The sequence below is a fragment of the Solanum verrucosum genome, unplaced genomic scaffold (assembly GCF_900185275.1).
Source record: "Solanum verrucosum unplaced genomic scaffold, falcon-dt-bn FXZP01000036.1, whole genome shotgun sequence".
NCBI classification, from domain to species: Eukaryota; Viridiplantae; Streptophyta; class Magnoliopsida; order Solanales; family Solanaceae; genus Solanum; species Solanum verrucosum.
This window is the reverse complement of record NW_026020253.1, coordinates 137,320-157,035: the sequence shown is the minus strand read 5'-3', so window position 1 is coordinate 157,035 and position 19,716 is coordinate 137,320. Positions and strand designations below refer to the sequence as shown.

Genomic DNA, 19,716 nt, shown 5'->3' with positions numbered 1-19,716 from the left:
TTTACTGGTTCTATTGAGTCCGGAATGGCGAGTTTATTCTGATAGCATATTTAATTTGAGTGTACTGGGTTTCGAATGAATCCTGAGGGACGTCCATTCGAAGGATTTTATGTTGGTTAATTTTCTAACTGTGTTTCTGGTGCCAACCCTCCATGTTTGTGGAGCTTGTGGCCGCGTTCACAGAGCGGAAAATGTCGGGACCTTATGTTCGTGGAGGCTCCACCACATTCATGGAAGGTCAATATGTTGACCTTCATATTCGTGGGAGCCCTGCCATGTTTTCAAATGGCTGGTTCATTAGGTCATACGTTCGTGGGCAGGGGTTCGCATTCGCGGAGGATCCCTGGGCAGGATGTTTTCGAAAATCAGGGTTTCAACCCCATTTCCTCCATTTGAGTTCTTAAGCTTGGTATTGGAGATTTCAAAGTTGATTTTGAAGAAACTTTGATTGGGTTATGAATTTGATTATTCCATGATTATGGCAAGATTTTATCATTTAAATGCTAAATTGAATTCAAACCTTTTGGGTTTTTCAAGAACTTCGGTTTTTAAGAAAAATGATGATTATGAGTTGAATACAACTCTAGTTTTAAAATGGTTTTCACCAATGAATTCCAAATGTTTTGGATAACATATTCATGTAAAAAAAATTAGATTCAAATCTTATTTTCGAAATAGAGTTTTTGAGTTGATTTGATCTATTTATTCAAATTACTTGATATGGGTGTTGTTAGTTCTAAAATCTCATCGTGAATACTTGTTTGACTAGATTGTGTTGTTTTGGATATCATTTAGAAAGGAAAAGATCAAGTCCTGGCTTGACTTTTGATTTACTTAAGGCAAGTGAACCTCTAAACCTTGTTAAAACTTGTAAAATCTTGTTGTCTCTTCATTGTGTGTGTGTTGGAGAGTAATGGGAACAAGGTGATGGGCTAGATTACTCTTATTGATTAATCTTAATTATTGAAAGGGAATTGGTGAAAAAGGCAACATGATGATAGTAGTGTATTGTATATTGTGAATTGCCTTGAGTGTTGAATTTAAATCAATGACTAATGAAATACTTTGATAGTATGATTGTGGAGGTAAATTTCCTGAATTTTTATCTCCTCATTATTATGTGAATATGCTTATTTTGCATTAATGCTGAACACTATGATGAGATGTGTAGAGATTATGTCGAGGTCAGCTCCGGTGAGTGATATTGATACCGAGGTCTATTATGGTAGGCGTATTAATGTCGAGCTCTGTTTTGGAAAGTGTTAGTAACATCGAGGTCTATTCCGATATGCGATGTTGATGTCGAGGTATATTCCAATAAGAGGTATTGAGGCTGAGGTTACATCCCACAGGTGTCTAGATCTTGGGTGTTCCCCATGGATCCCGACTTGATAATTGTGATTAATGTACTTGATACTTGGGATTGTTGAACTTAATACTTGTGAGTGATCAACTTTATTCTTCCTATTTGATGAAATGTATCTATTGGACTGTGATTATGAAGAAATGTGAACTATATATTGTGAAGGTTAGGATGAGCTAATTTATGTGTAGGTTGTAGTTGTGGTGGTTTGATTGGGATGGAAGGAGTACTCGTATTCTAGGCTAGGTTTACCTTTCGTTTATTAGGTTACTTGCTGAGTACCGTGTTGGTTGGCACTCACTTCTTGCTTCTACACTTGTGTAGGTTCCGAGCCCGAATTCGTGTGACCATTCTTCTTCCATCTTTCTCCGAGACTTTCTGAGGATACATTGAGAGGTAGTTGCTTGTCATCCCGACGGGCCCTCTTGTTCCTTACTTATTTTATTGTTCTATTGTAGAAACAAAGACATTAAGACTTGCATTTATCTTTCAATTATATATTTTATATTAGTGACTTGTACACATGACAACCAGATTTTGGGGTTATGTTGAGAATGACTACGTTTTTTGTGCTTATGTTACTGTTAGTTTATTTCCACTTTTCTATCGTGTTTTTGGGTTTTTGACTAACTTGTCTTGATGGGACAATACGAGTTCCATTACGTCCATTTTTGAATCGTGAAATAGTTACCTTTTAAAGGCCATCTTGAAGACTTATAGATGGTAGACTAGGGATGTTTTGAAATTTTCCAATCATGAATTCATTGCTGCAAATTTGTGAAGCTAGTCTCTCCTTTAAGATTATAATTGGGGGGAATAGTAAAAGATGTAGTTCCAGAAGAAATTTTAGAGGAGGAGAAGAAGGGAGTGAAGAAAGACATTACGAGATCAGCAAAAATGGTTAGGTAAATAACAATAATGACTTTAATGTCCCCTGTCCTTGGATCAAGAGAACTTTGGGTTCCATAAAAAAAACATTCAAGTTCTTAACTCAATATTATATAAAAGAGGTATATATGATAGTTAAGTTTACAAGGGTCTGATATCAATTTTATACGTAAAGGCTATAACTATTTTACATCAAGAAGTTATTTACTTAGATGATCCAGATGTTATTAATAACCATCTGTACGTCTACTAAGTCTTCTTTGACAAACCAACTATTGTTGCTTAGGAATACTACTTACAAAGTAGATATGAAAAGATCACAATATCATCCGCATTAAGATCATCCTATTAAAAAATATATATTATCAATTTGTATAAGTTGATTCAAGTTTTACCATGTTTAAATTAAAGATCCATTCATGGCATAATCCGTTGAGTTTTGGTATCTGGGATGGCTTGATCCAACAACATCTTTTGAGGATTGCTTTGTAGCATCTGAAATTGTCTGTGATTGGGAAACAACTTATACTTGGTTTTTGGTTGGCTTATGTCCAACAATAGTTTCATTCTCATTTTGTGAACTTAGTTCCAATTTATTTTCTATCAATAATTACCTACCCTGCAAGAATTCTCAAGTAAGATAACCTGAAATAGAGTTTGAGCTCCATTTGATATGTTCAATATCAAAATAAAATAGACAAAATAGCTTACCATCTAGCAAATATATGTTTAGAATCAAGGTTTTGTACAACTTTTTTTAAAATAGATTTTGCAGGTTTACAATCAATGAGTAGTAAAATCTTTTATTTAGTATATCTTCTTGAAATTATAAAATGCACAAATAATTGCTAAAGTTTCCATCTTTATAGTAGGATAATTTTGTTGGGCTTTATTCAAATGTTTGGATGCCAATGCAATGATATGCTCTTTGTCAATTTTTCCTTGTTTAAAAATACCACTATAACCAATATCTTATGCATTTGTTTTAACTATTTTGAATGCAGAAGAATTAATAAGGGATAGTCATGTTAGGTCTTTAGCTTTAAACTTTATTTCTTTAACGACATTGGAGTTGATGTTGGTCCATGGAGGAGGGGATTTCTTCAATCTATCATGAAGAGGTTTTAGTAAATTACTAAGTCCTGGAATAAAATATTCTATGTGATTGACACATCCCAAGAATCTTTGGAGCTGAGATTTGTCAAGAGTTTTATTAGGAAATTTATAAGTAAATTGAATGGATCGCTGGATAGGGATAATAGTACCTTGTTGGATATTATGTCCAAAAAACCAAATATATATTTGGAAGAGATTGTACTTATTCTTGGATAAAACTAAGCCATTACCTTTGATGACATTGGAGAAAACATTCAAATGTTTGAAATGTTGATCAATGCTAGTAGAAAATACTAGGACAACATCATTGTACATTATAAGAAATTTTGAAAAAGGATTAAAAATATCATTCATTATTTTTTGAAATTTCGAGGGAGTGATTTTTAGTCCAAAGGGCATAACATTATATTCATACTGCCCAAAAGGTATCATAAAAGTTGTTTTATGGCGATCCCTTGTATAGGGATAGAGTAATAGTACCTTGTTGGCTATTTTGTCCTAGAAATTGAATATTAATTTGGAAGAGACTATACTTAGTCTTGGATAAAACTAAGCCATTTTCTTTAATGACAAATATTCCAACCCCCAGGAAGTAGCTAATAAAATACTTAGCACTGCAATAAATTTCATCTAAAAAAAGTCCCGTATATACACAAAATATTTATGAAGGGATGGATACTCACATATACCCGATCTTGCTTGTTCAAACAAAATAAAGATGAGCAAACACTAAAATATGTTACCTAGATACCATACCTCAGTGATTTTGAACATCTTTTTGCAAAATAGATTTTGTAGCTTTACAATCAGTGCGTCGTAAAAACCTTTAATTCTGTAAATTTGGTTGAAATTTTGAATTTCACAAAAACAATTGCCAAAATTTTCTTCTTTATAGTAGGATAACTTTATTGGGATTTATTCCAATGATTGGATGCAAATGCATTGATATGATCTTTTTCTTTTTTTTCTCAAAATACCACCATAACCAATATTTGATGCATTTGTTTCAAATATTTTGAATGAAGATGGATCAAGAAAAGATAGGTTGTGAGAGGTGACAAGCCACCATTGATGCAAAAACCATTGAGTAATTTAGAGACTAACTGGTGTCCCCAAAGGGAAGAAGCATGGTTTTTTTGCTAGTGTTATTTTGAAAAGTGAGGCATTCATACATGCATTTTGATAATAAAAATAATTGTAGTTTTTGGATTCAAAAGTATTTTGTACTTGGTTGGGTTCATGCCCCATTCTTTGGGTGAGATTTTATATATAAGTATGTTTGAAAAGTAAAAGTAAATAAATAAATAAATTTTTCTTATAGTCACACGAAGTGTGGATAATTTCACTAACTTTTAGAGTATAAAAGAATGTGAGTATAATAAGTTTGGGATTTTAATGGCCATTTATTTAAGTTGCCACTAAAAATTGATCATTTGCAGTTAAAGTTTATTTTCTGGTAATTTATGAAGTTTGAAGAAAAATTAGTGGCAATTAGTTTATAGCACCTAAATACATGCCACTAAAATCCTATTATGGTGTAGTGATGGTATTTATAGAAATTTTGTTGCTTCAGAAACTGATCGAAGATCCTATTATTGAGATTTTTCCTGATTGCATAGTTTCAGATGTGTGCCTTACCTTGACTATAGACTAAGTCGAGCAACTGAAGATACCTAGACTTATGTTTTATCCACATAATCTTATGTTCCACTATGTTGGACATTGTTTGAACGTGTATACACCTAATGAGAAAGTAATTTTTAGATTCATAAAGTTTATTGATTCTAAGTTTACCTTATCAGATTGAAATTAAAAGATCTCAATTTTCGTATGATATTAAAATCAATTCTGAAGGTCCATACTCGGAGATGATGACGAGAATTAAAGAATTAGAACCTTGGAGCTATATGCCGTGATTAATAACACTATCTATAAACTGAAGACTACTTACACTGAGCTTTAGAAGGAAACCAATGGTGAGAAATCATGGTTGATTCATTGTTTGTTTCACTTTGAAAGAGAGAAGAATTGAGCAATTTGAAAACACTATAGTACTAGAGCGATACAACAACCTAAGTTAGATTGATTCTCAAGAACCAAACTTGATCGTGTACATTTTTTCTTGATGTATGGGGTGGTTTTTGATTCTCCGCTCTATGTAATAACCTTTGTTTTTGAGACCTCAAATTCATTATTCTTTGGGTAGTAAGTAAGGGTGGCAAACCCCATGAAAATGAGCGAGAAAGCTCGATGCTTACTAGCTTCAAGGAAAAAATGCTGACAAACACCAAAGGTTTCTTAGTTAGAGGATAGGTGCCACAACTGAAGATTTTGGAAAATCCAACAATTCTGGTCAGAACTCTAGCTTGGAATCTCTTACAGCTCGAATGCCAATGCAAACATAACCCTTGTTTGTGGAAAAGTCCTACCATGAAAAGATGGGTAGGATATTTGATGTGGGGTTAGGGAAGAGGTATATCACAGTGCTTTGACATCACAAATACAATTATCAAAAAGGAGAAAGATAGAGGAGAGTGTGAAAATATTGATGAACACCTCGACGGAAAGTGAAATGATCAAAAGTAGAGAAAAAGACATCGAAGCAATGATTATGAGGGAAGTGGAGAAAGAAAGATTTTCTGATAATCATCTAATGACATTAATAGAAGCTCTCAACTACCATGTTTTTTGTACCTTAGAAGAGTAATTTAAAATTGAAGGCACTAAGCTCTCCTAATATTTCCTACAATAAGCATCAAGGATGTTGACCTTGGTTGTATGATTAACTACAAGACAAAATAAAAGAGAGAACAAAATAATATGTTATGTTTCAAGCAAAATACTATAGAGAACAAATCTTGAGTGTTAAGCAATTCTTCCCAATGTCTAGAATATAGATATTGACAAATGTGAGTTGCTTTTGAGTAGGGTATATATAGTTGTTGTTCATTCCAACCTTTGAAGATCGCTATTTGTTGCATATTTGAAAGGCGAAGTATGTGATAAGCCATGAAGAAAACTTAGTTACCCAAGAAACAAGTTTATCATCTTTTACCCATTGGTCCTATAAACCAATAGTGACTAGAAGATTGCTTCTTTGGTTTCACACAGTTAGCAACTACCGGATTGTTAGCATAGAAAAACAAAGACTTTGATGAAGTAGAAAGAGAAACAACAAACCAACCACATTGTCAAAATAACATATATGAATAGCATGCATGTTGCACACATACTATATTAATTGTTCAATTATAAAGAAGATAAGAACAAGAACCAAATTAGACACACGACCGCCATGTCAATGAGGACTAAAAATGTCACATGATTATTCTTAATTTATAACAAAGTAATGTCAGAAAAGAGTTGGATACTGCTCAGCCTGCTGTCTCACTCGTCTCTTATACTCAACATTATCCTGCAAAATCAAGGTCACATATTGTAATGAAAAGCCAAAAATTAGGAACTAATATGATTTACTCAATTGTCACATTTCAAATGCACCATATTCTATGAATGGAAACTAAAATTTAATTTTCTCATTACCAATTTAACCAAAATTTGTAAGTAATCTATTGACATTTGGAATCCCTCCTATAATCCAATAGTATCTCTAAAACAGATGTAATGTATTTAATGTATTTAATATATAGTAAATTTTAATTTTTTATCTAAGCATCCATGTAAACGACTTCTCAACAGGAATCATCATAGAATTTCAAATATACAAGATATTATTATGAGTAGTTCCAATAGACAAAATCAAAATGGCAACTTAATTTTTAAAGTTTTTTTTTAAAAACAAATTTCAATGAAATACATATCAAGCTTGAGTAGTTACCTGTATGTATATATTATAACCTTCTATTTGTGCTGGATAATTAGTGCTTGGCCAATCAAGCAAATAATGAATACCCATTAGAATTTGTTTAACTGTAATGACAGGACTCCACCCCTAAACAAGGTTATAAAAACACAATAACCATAAGAGTAATCTTGAAGCCGATATACAAATTTATAAAACTAACAAAGTAACAAAACAACAATGACAATAACTTACATGGTCCTGATTAAGGATAGACTGCGGACGTACTTTTCCTGATGGATAGACATTAGGATGAAAGAAACCTTGAGGAAACTTGCATTTGGGTGGCTTGTAAGGATAGTTTTCACTAAAGTGCATTGTCATTGGATAGAAGCCACCTTCCCAGTCAGTCTGTACCATATCAGTTAAATATAGCATATCACTATTACTGACAAATATTAAAAGAAAGAACTAGGAGAAGCAGCGAGTAGAGTATCAACACTATAAAATCTTGCAAAATCCAGAATGAGTTTCACATTAAACCCTAATGGACTACAAATAATAAAATTCATAAGCTTACCAAAACCTTATAACATTTAGTAGAGCATTATTCAGAAACTCAAAAATAGTCAGAGAGAAGGAATTTTTCGCACATGAAATGTGAAAGGAATGTCCCATGATCATTTACACAATTGACTTATGATACTAAAATCACTTCAACAAGACATCCTTTCATTTATATGCAATTAATACATAACAAAAGATTAAAGTTCAAACCTTATGGTACTTTTACAAAATGGAGTTTTGCATCATCACAAAGATCATATTTTTCCTAATCTACATATTAAATCCAGAGAATCACTCACACATACATACCTTACAAGGCTATAAGGTTATAACTTTCTTTTGTTTAGAAAATTTTGAAAGAACTCGAAGGACTGAGTGACTCTCATAATATAAAAAAATTGATTTTAGGTTCATAGGTGACAATATTTTTCATAAAATCACTAACTATAACTGTTGAAGATAAGGATCAAGCTGAAGATAAGGATTGAGTTGATCAACATGGTTCAACTGTTAGAAGTCTTGTTAGTTGTTCAAGAATTAAAATCGGACTTTGACTAGGCTATGTAGGTGTAGTAGTAGTTAACCTCTACTATTGTATTTGTATTTTTAATATATTATAACTGTAATACTAGTCTACTACTGTACAAATTTACAACTCTATATCAATCTCTACTCAAATGTTTAACCATCAATACAGATCTTGATTTCTCAGTTATTGTTGAGAATTCTACATGGTATAAGAGAATTAAGATCTTCCGCTGCCTAAGTATTGAATTCAAAATGATCACACGTCTAACTGAAATGGATCCTTCTATCAATACTCTGTCCACTTATTCCCTTCACCACCTAATTGCCTCTTGTTCCATTAAACTTAAGCTAACAAACTATCTCATATGAAGGACACAAATGATGCAGTTGATTCATGTGATGAGACTAACCTATATCATCAAGGAGAATGAACCAATTGCGAGTGGTCATTCTATTGGAAAGGCTGTTGAGAATGTCGTGGTTATAAGTGTTGAGGATAATGTAGAATATAGTGGTAGCGTTGATGATTGTAGGAGAAATATGTATTGCTAAGGAACTGGATCTCAGGCACCTGGACATAAGAAGACATGTACTTTATTGAGGGTTTCTCAATTACCAAGGAGATGTGAGAATGGTTAAATAAGGCCGATCTTCAAGCAACAAAGATAAGGTGTTTTAGCTTAAACAATAACTGCAAAGTTTAGGCTAGGAACCACTAAGATTGATGATTACAGTAAGAAATTCAAAGTAATATGTGATGGTCTTGAGCCATTCACAATCCTGAGGATGAAGATAGAAAAGTAATGAACTTTAGGTTTAGGTCTCAAGTACAATTCCTTCAAGACTTTCATGCTAGGTAATGCACCATATTTAACTCTTAATCAATTTGTTAATTCTCTCAGGGTTTTTGATATGAAAGAGGATGAAGAAGAATTGCAACTACATAACCTTAACATGGCATTCTTTGCCCAAAGGATAAGGGGAAGAGGAAACCACTCTTAGAGAAGTGGAAGCAACAACTTCAACTCCAAAGGAAGGGGTCTCAAACCTGTTAGACAAGGATCAAATACTTAGAATAATCAAAGCTTCCAAAGTATAAATAAGGATAGGAATACTACTGAGTCGTTTAAAATTTGTGGTAGGAATAATGATACTACTCTTAAGTGCTTTTACAGGTGGGACTACTCTTGTCAATATGTAGATGAATTACCACATGCATTGGCTACTATCAATCTGCAAAATACATCATCTACATATGACACTTTGAATATGGACTCAAAAGCCAGTATTCTATCTAATTTAAACACTACAGTGGATTTTATAAAGATTTTGTTGGGAATGGATCACAATTAGACATAACACATGTTGGGAATACAACTACATCATGTTTGAAATAAGAAAAGGTCCTTGTAGTTTCTAAGACTGCTGAGAATCCACTCCCAGTTTGTAAAATTGCTAAGGATAATTGTTGCACTCTTGAATTTGATGAAACTAATGTTATTGTAAAGGACAAGAACACAAGGACAATACTAACCTAGGGATCTAAGAGAAGTGGACTCTATGCTTTGACTCCTACACAAGATTAGAAGACATTAGATATCATAGAGCATACTATATTAGGACATTCTAGTTTAAAGTTGTTAAAAGTTTTGAGTAACAGTAGTTGCATTAATGTTAATAGTTGGAATAAAATGCATATTGTCTGTTCTAGTTGTCAGTTGGACAAAATTTGTAAACTTCCACTTGACTTGAGGAATAGAATTGACAACTAACCTTTATTGAAAACACATTCTGATTTGTGGGTTCCTTCTCCTGTTGAATTTTTTCAGCATATGAAATATCATGTAGTGTTTGTAGATGATTACACAAGGTATACATAGATTTATCCAATGAAAAAGATGTTTGAATTTTTGAAGTATTTGTTAAATTTCAGAAAATTGTGTAAAACAATTCTCTAAAGACATTAAGATGTTCCAATGTGATAGAGGTGGTGAATTAATCAAAACATACTTCATTAAACATCTAGAAGATTGTGGTATTGTAAGGCACATTTCATGTCCTAAGACACCTGAAAAAAGGAGTCTTAGAAAGAAAGCATATGCATATTGATGACATTGGATTAACTATTCTATTACGTGCTAATCTTCCTTTGTTTCTATGAGTTGAGGCCATGCACTATTTTTCATTAATAGACTGTCGTACTCAGTCTTAAAGATGGTTACTCCATTTGTTAGGTTATATGGTGAGAAACCTGATTAAAACATCTTAAAGGTGTTTGGTTTTAGGTGTTTCACATATATCAAGGGTAGTGCCCAGTTTAGCTTGAAGACCTGCTCTTGTATGTTCATAGGATACAATAGATTGCACAGGGGATACAAATGTTATCATCCCTCAACAAGGGAAGTGTATGTGTCCAAACATGTTGATTTTATGAAAGAACATTACCGTTTATCCTCCAAATCAAACTTATAGTAATATTTATGTCTCACCTGATCTAGATACTTTTGTCGAATTTTTCTCTTAATTTCTGGCATGTGAGGATACTTATTCAGGGGAAATGCTTATATTGTGTCAACAACTAGTGAGAATCTTGCATGTATTAAAACATAGGTTGTTGATAATACACAATCTACTGGTGATAATGTTACTGAACATATAGTAACGCTCATGCCTATTGATGATGATATTGATGTTGAACACTCAGATGCAGTTTCAGATAGTGGTGGTAAGGATCAAGTTAATCATGCAGGTTTAGATAGTGGTGGTCCATCGAATCATACTTCTTTTGTGTCTAGTCCACACGAGATACATTAAAAGGTTGATATCTTAGTATGATATATGACTGAGAACCAACAATCTAGAGAAACTACACTGTAACTAGCTGCCTCACTTGATACACCTCATATACCACAAGGCATCACATGATTACTAGACACAAGGAAAAGGTTCATCACTTATCTCTTGTTCCTAAAAACAAAGAAGAGATCGTGAGAGAACCAAACACTACTAATGAGGCACTAGAGTCACCACATTGGCTTGCAGTTGTGTAGGAGAAAATCAATGCTTTACATAGCAGCAAGACATGGACATTAGTGCCTAAATCAGCTGGTATGAACCCAGTTAGTTCAAAATGGGTGTCCAAGACCAAGTTGAAGGAAAATGGAATAGTATATAGATACAAAGAAAGACTTGCTGCTAGGGGTATTTCACAGCTTGAAGGGATATAGTTTGAAGAAACATTTAGCCATATGGTCAAGGCCACAACTATTAGGGTGGTTTTATCAGTTGATATTAGCTCTAAGTTGGAAATAAGGCAACTTGATGTCAAAAATTAATTCCTACTTGGTCTATTGGAAGAAGAGGTATACATGAGTTAACCTCTTGGATTTATTGACTCTAAATATCCTCACCATGTTTTTCTGTTAACGAAGGCATTGTATGGCCTTAAACATGCATCAAGATTTTGATATGATAGATTTAGCATGCATCTCCTACTCCTTGGCTTTACTTATAGTAAGGCAGACCCTCATTGTTCACATTGCAAACTCACAAAGGTTCAATATTCCTCTTGCTGTATGTAGATGACATTATTGTAATAAGAAGTAACCAATTACATATCTTTGAGTTGGTTTAACAACTTGGAAGAGAGTTTGTTATGAAGGATCTCTGTCCTATACAATTCTTTCTTGGAGTGGAGGTCAAATATTTTAAGGGAGGAGTTTACTTGAGTCAGAGTAAGTATGCCGCTGCCCTACTTAACAAGACTGATATGAAATTGTAAAAAGTTGTAGCTACTCCTTAGGAAAAATTGCATGGTCAAAATAAAGTGGTTGGAAGTCTGTAGATGCCTCTTTGTACATAAGGATAGTAGGTAGCCTCTAGTATTTGACACTCCCAAGGCCTGATATCACTCATGCAGGGAATCTAGCCAGTCAGTTTATGCAATGTCTTAATAATGAACACCTTCAAGGAGGTAGAATGATTCTCAGGTACATCAAATGTACTCTACAATTTGAACTCAAACAATCAAACTTATCTCATAATCACCTTGTAGGTTTTATGGATATTCATATACTCATTTGGCTGTGAGGATGCACTACCACTCCGAGATCCACTACAGGCTATAGCATCTTCCTAGATGCAAATTATTTTTCTTGGATTTCCTAGAAACAGCCAATAGTAGCAAGATCAAGTGTTGAAGTTGAGTATACATCACTAACCTTTACTACAACAGAGATGACATGGATCATCTACCTAGTTCATGATCTTGTAGTGTACCTCAAGACAATGTCTACATTGTATTGTTATAATTTGAGTGTTTTGTACATGAAAGTTGATGTGAGGCCAAATATATATATTTTTAATCATTATTTGTCTCGCATTTATTATTTTTATTTATCCTTTTTTAGTATGAATTTTATGGATTGTGCTAAATAATGTATTTTATTTGTAGGAGTAAATTGGTGTAATGCTGAAGAAGTTTGGAGCTAAAACAAATTAAAGATGGAAGGTTGAAGAAGGAAATCAAGCAAGCAACTTAATTGATTAAAAGTTATAAAAGAATACGTAAGTTAAATTGCAACTCTGCTGCCATGTGTAAGAAACTGCCGATAGGCACAACATTTTGAGCGCATAGCTTCACGCACAAAATAAAAAGGAATTCAACTCTGCGTTTGTTTTAGGTTCCTAATTTGATTTGGACTCAGTTATTTTATTTAGGATTTTCTAGATCTATAAATAGTTCAAAGAAATAATTATAGGAGAGAAAAAAAATATAGGGCATCAAGTATAAAGTTGTCAATACTTTTTAGGGTTCTTTACTTCTTTTTTTCTTAGACATTAGTAGCTAAAGACCCTTGTTATGGGGCTGCAGCTATGGTTGATTGTTGAACATCGATTTTTTTGAATTAATATTGGTTATCACTTAAATCACTTCTGTATTCTTATTTTAGTATTTCATGCTTGATCACCATAGAGATAAATATATTGCCTATTCTTGGACTTGGGAGATGATAAGGTAGATAGACCAAATAATACAAAAGGCTTGATCTTCCATTAAATTGAGTTGATTTGTGTTAGGAGTGACGCACGGACGAACACCTATCTTGGTTAAAAAACAAGATGAAATATAAATGTTGGCCAATTAGGACTGCTTTTCCCCACTCAACGATGTAGTTATACAACTAATTGGAGTAGGCGATTAGAGATTGGGAGACCATGATCATAAAATAAACCTTGTAAATCAATAATTTCATAACCGTAATTACTCATTTATGAGGTGGGATAAATGAAACCCTATACATGTTGCAACTCAGGGATTTTCCAATCACTGTAAGTTATTTTATTTTTTAATTCCTACATTCTTTTCTTTACAAATAAAAATCAAACAGTTTTGGCACTCTTAAATAAATAATTAGACTAGTATAATTTAGTAAAAATAGTTAATCGACAAGTCATTTGAGTTCGATAATCTGATTCTTTTAAGAGTCACTATTACTTGCGCGACCACGTACAAATGTGTGTGCAATTGGGAGCAACAAGTTTTTGGAGCCCCTGCCGGGGACTTAGAAATTAACTATTCTTCTAGTTTATACTTTTTCTTTTTATTTCTTTATTTGTTTATTTATATTGATACATAGTTTTTTCTATTAATTAATACTCTTCGTGGGATGAACGGGAATGATGATTATTCATGTGTGGTAAGACCGTGTCCTTATTGCAAAGGAGCCCACTTTTGGCAACAATGTCAATATATTTCCCGAGGGAGAATTGTGTGCACAGTCTTTATCATATAGCTTTGTAGTGATTTGTGGGTCGGTTGTACCGTGTTTTGCTACCCTACCATGATGATTCTAATAATCTTTGTTCCTTTGATAGTATGAAATCTTGCAGGAAATTAATAGAGGAATATGAAGAGCGTCATAGGAGAATCATATATGTAATGTCACACCTTATAGATAGAAAAATGAAGCATTTTCAAGATGTTGATTTTTTTTCTTGCATACTCAGAACTTAAGCAATGAATTGAATGCAAAGGTTGCTCCGTTAGACGTTCAACAATCCAATTATGAGTTTTGTGATACTGAAAAGGCGCTCAGAAGTCAAATAGAGATTCTAAAATGGGAGGAGATACAATGCAATCAGACTTTTCTTGAAGGTTACACGTTTGAGAAATAGTACAAAAGTGAGAATGTTGTAAATAATGTTGCTTTGGAGTCGAGGCAACTTGAATCTCATTCAAAACACTTTTCTATATTATACTTAGATGGCGACATGAAAATCGAGTCATCTGAACTAATGAATGAGTGTATAGATGAGGAACAAGGCCCCTACATTCTAATGTTTTTTAGTCCACGTAGACAACGACATTCCTCACATAAGGGCCAAGAAGTGCAAGATGCAACATATATTACTTGGTTCCTTTATCTTAATACCACTGCCATTAGAGAGGAGCAGAAAAATTGATGCAAAGTTAGGGGTAAATTTCATAAGTTCAAAGTGGAAAGAAAAGTGGTGAATTTATTTGTGTCGTGCCGCGACATTAAATTAGGCGCTTATTGGGAGGCAGCCCAATTACTAGTGTAGCTTCTTATTTTATTTTATTTTATTAGTGTCACTTTTTTTGTTTTTTTGTTTTTTTTTTTTTTTGTCTTGTTTTTGCATATTAGGGGAAGTCTGAGTACCCAAAAATTTGAAGCGAAGGAACACGTTTGATCTTGAGTGTGGGGTACGTACGATCTTTCATGAAAATTAAGAGAACATGCTACTAGCTAGGCCTGAAGGCCTCAGGGAGTTTTCCTAACCCTTGTTTTAAATTTTATTTGATGTTTTGGGTGCATATCATTTTTTTAAGTATGGGGTGGAGGAATGAATTCCTAGTTTTTACTGTTTTATTGTGTCTTTTCTTTTTTTAGGATGGGTTCCTTGGCTTTTGTTTTCGGTTCTTTTCCTTATCATAGTCCCACTGAACCAAGTGTCTTTTATTTTTTTAGGAATAATTTTTTTTGAGGAAAGAAAAGATCCTTTTGAGTGGTGTGATACTTGCTATTTAGGCCTGATTTTTGAGTAGTGATTTCTTGTGAATGCTTGATTGATAAGGAAATTGCAGACTCGGTGACACCGAGGCTCATGGTTGTGACTTTGTATATAGCTTATTTTATTTTGTAGTTTGTTATGATCATGTCTCTCTTAAAAGTAAAATTGATCCATCTTGATTGATACTTGTTCCATGTGTGGTGAGAATTTGTTTATTCCATGTTTCGCATCTTAGTCTAAAACTTGCCCTGCATGTTATTGAAGCGAAATAAAAAGTGTTGCTTTGTTTAGGAGATGATAATAGGCTTTCTTTGATTTGTCTTGTAAATTTTAGTCTTTTCAAATATTATATCATTAGTTAGTCCTTTTGAGCCTGTAGCCTTTTGTTGGTAGCCATATTTTGCCCTTTACTATTTCTGAATCCCTAATTTTTTCACCTTGCTTCTTTGAGCATTATAGCATAGACTTATTCTAATTGTTAATTCTGAAGAAAAAATTATCGTTGAGTGAAAAGGTAATCAACGATAGCTACAAAGTGCTTAAAAATCCCTCTTTGAAAGAATGTGATATGAAAAAAATAAGAAGAGAAGAACAAAAGAATGTGACATTAAAATAATCCTTTGAAAAAAATAAGAGAAAAAATGATTGAAACATTCTTGAGATGATTTGTGAAATAAATGTTGAAGAGAGGGCTGAAAATAAAGAGAAGAAAATAATGGGTGATGAAATCTAAAATTGTCAAGTGCTTAAGGAAGTGTAAGTCCCTATTATATAGTTTTTCTACCCATCCCCTAGCCTACATTACAACCCGTTAAAGTTTTGATTTTATTCAAGCATCCTTAATTAGTTGAGATGTACATAATGGGCAAGCATATGATTCTTTGTGCATACATGTGAATTTTATTTCTGAGTGTGAGTTGTTCTTTGATGCTAAGTCCTTAATTTATATTTGATCTTTTGAATTGAGTGTGTGGACTATTTTTTCTTGTGAGGGCACTTGTTTCACGATGGATAGGTGATTCTATTAACTTTCTTTGATGAGAGTAGGTGAGCAAGCTTAAATTTTATGAGTTCAAAGTCCTTCCTTGAGGTTAGGAGGTTAGAGGTTTGTTGTTTATTTGGATGTGTTGTATAATGAGCAAGAATTGAACTTGATGTTTTGAAATTTGTATATGGTCTAATTGTTTGTATCTACTAAAGTGATGACATTCCTAGTATGATTTTTTGAGATGAGCTTTAATGTTTGCTCGAAGATGAGTAAAAGTTTAAGTGTGGGGTGTTGATGTGAGGCCAAAAATATATTTTTTTAATCATTATTTGTCTCACAGTTGTTATTTGTATTTATCCTTTTTGAGTATGAATTTTATTAATTGTGCTAAATAATGTATTTTATACATGGGAGTAAATTGGTGTAAAGTTGAAGAAACTTGGAGCTAAGCCGAATTAAAGAGAGAAGGTTGAAGAAGGAAATCAAGCAAGCAACTTAATGGATTAAAAGTTATAAAATAATACATAAAGTTAAATTGGAATTACAATTGCAATTCTGCTGCCACGTGTATGAATCTGAAGATAGGCACATAATTTGGTATGCACAGCTTCACGCGGAAAATAAAAAGAAATTCAACTCTGTTTTGGTTTTAGGTTCCTAATCTGATTGGGAATCCGTTATTTTATTTAGGATTTTCTACATCTATAAATAGTTCAGAGAAATAATAATTGGAGAGAAAAAAAATATAGGGGATCAAGTATAAAGTTGTCCATAATTTTTAGGGTTCTTTTCTTAGATATTAATAGCTAAAGAGCCCTGGTTTAGGGCTGCAGCTATGGGTAATTGTTGAACAGCTATTGTTTTGAATTAATATTGGCTATCACTTAAATTACTTTTGTATTCTTGTTTTAGTATTTCATGCTTGATCACCATAGAGATAAATATATTGTCTATTCTTTGACTCTGAAGACAATAAGGTAGATACTAGACCAAAGAATACAAAAGGCTTGATCTTCCATTAAATTGAGTTGATTTGTGTTTAGGAGTGACTTTCGGACGAACACCTGGCTTGGTTACAAAACTCGATTAATTGAGTCTCATCTATCGAAAACAACATTTCTTCCTCACATAACGTAGGGGTAAAGTCCGCATGCATTCTACTCTACCATATCTAAACCCTATTTATGGGGTAACATTGTGTATATTGTTATTTGAAACGTGTAGTGTAATTTCTCTTTCTTTCATAAACTCTCAAAAGGTCCATTAAGGTTCATAAGTTACATAGGACACGTCATGACTAAAGCCCCTCTTCCACAAGTATCCTTCCTTTGCAATACAATATCTACTCCCATTTTTCTCCATGGAAAATCTTTCACCATAGAAATAGAAAAAAAGGAGTTTCCTGTATTTTGGATTAGGAACTAAGAAGGCAATTGGAAGTTTCTCTAAGCAGTTGCAATGACCAAGTTGAAACCTTTGGTTTTTCTTTTATCAAGAAATTTGTAGATGGAGATAACAAAATACAAGGTCAATACAAGGCGAGCATACATGAGGATACTCTAAGCTACAAAGCAGAGCCCTATTAATCAATATATGCTTCTAACTCAGAGCCATATACATTTACATATTAAGCTGAACACCTTTTCTTTTGATAAGGTAATGTGTGTTATATTGATTGTCAAGCTATAACTATTTAAAAAATGAAACGGAGTTCCATATTTTCCACAATTAGACGAAATTAAACTTAACCCAAAATCATGAAAGGAAACATGTAGGCTAAAACTATTATCATCCAATTAGACATAACTTAGATCTCGTTAAATTTACTTCCTACTCCAATTACCTAATTCTATTCACTTTTAACTAATTCTCTACTACAATGAAATATTCGGCAAACTAAATCAAAGATAAAACTAAAGGAGTATAAAAATCCTAGAAATAATAAGAAAACTATGCAAGTCACAACCAATATAGTAGAATACTTTCTATAACTGTTGCGAGAATATCAAAATTCATGTGTCTAACTATTAATTAGATTGTACTATCTTTTCTTCATAGTTCCCATAACATAGAATAGATAAACTTCCTCATAAAACTATGAAGTATGGGTAATTATAGCACAAAATTACTGGTTTTCCACAACAAAGAAGGGAAAAAATGATAAACAATAACCTGCTAAAAGAAGTAGACCAATTCTAGCCCGAAATTTTCAATCACAGACGAGGAATATACACCAAACCACTGAATATATACATGTTTACACTCTTTTACAATTATGAGAATCCATCAAGAATTGACACATTTCACAATGTCTACAAGCTTAATTCAACCCTCACCCTTCATTTGGATTTGAAACAGGATATGTGAGCGAGCTCACACATGTGGACACTCTTTTATTATTTGTCATGATTAATTTGTATGTATCTAAACCATTTTTCAGGAAGAGTATCAAAAAACTTCTAATTTTCTCATTTTTCACTTGTAATAAACCATCCATACAAAAACTACAAAAGGAGAAAACTTGAAATGGATAGTGAAGAAAGGAAGAAAGTTTACTCACCGCAGTTTTTCCAGGGATAGAACAATGCCACACCATCAAATTGGCAGACCCATCTGGACCAGTTTCAGGCCTAGCTACAATCCCTAAGGGAAAAACATAAGAGACCCTTAAGTTAACTGAGCCATCAAATCCACAGATCTTAAAAACCCATTATTGTGCATCAATAGAGTAAAAAAAAAAAGTTACACAAAAAGTACTGAGTAGAAAAAAAATCAGAAGGGCATAGAATACATGTGGGTGATCCATCCTCCATAATCTGCGCTCCTCAGAAAGACGAAGACGTGCGATTCCGCCAACCATATTTTGCGATTTCCCCCTTTTCTACTCTCATTGTAAATTTTGAATGATAAAATCAATAATTTTCAAAGAGGCAACGGAAAATGAAAAGGTTTTTTTCTAGGAAACTGCACTTGTAATTTTAGTATGTAATTTCAAGTTGGATTTAATATAGCAATATAAATTTAATATTTGTTCTCCATCAATTTATGTCAATTTAACTTAATTTATTATGATTACGTGATTTCATAGTACATTAAATTTAATATTTATTTACTCTAACTTTAAAACAAATTAACTTAAATTTATTATAGTTACGTGATTTAATAGTGTAAATATATAAACTAATTAAGAATAATTTCCTAAATTTCCCTCCAAATTCAGCTTTATTACACTAATAGTTCAATAATAAAATGCTTATCTCTAATTATTTAAGTCAAATATTTGTACTAGAGAAATCAAACTTTACCTTTTTAAGTTCAAGGGATGATTTTTGCTCTTAAATAATGTCACGCTCCGAGCCTACACCCTGGGTGGGACTGGCACTGAGAACCATAACTGGCCCCAAGCGAGCCCCTGGCCTGGCTTAACTC

The 19,716-nt window shown here is 33.0% G+C and overlaps 1 protein-coding gene across 1 annotated transcript; it reads right to left on the bottom strand.

The window, feature by feature from the left end:
- Positions 1-6,719: 6,719 nt before the first annotated feature.
- LOC125833106 (SUMO-conjugating enzyme SCE1-like) lies at positions 6,720-19,147 on the bottom strand. Its single transcript, XM_049512252.1, has 5 exons — positions 19,079-19,147; positions 18,848-18,931; positions 7,425-7,580; positions 7,206-7,319; positions 6,720-6,782 (listed from the first exon to the last, which is right to left on the bottom strand). Exons 1-5 carry the CDS (start codon positions 19,145-19,147, stop codon positions 6,720-6,722), a joined length of 486 nt encoding a protein of 161 aa, XP_049368209.1.
- Between the last annotated feature and the right edge of the window lie 569 nt (positions 19,148-19,716).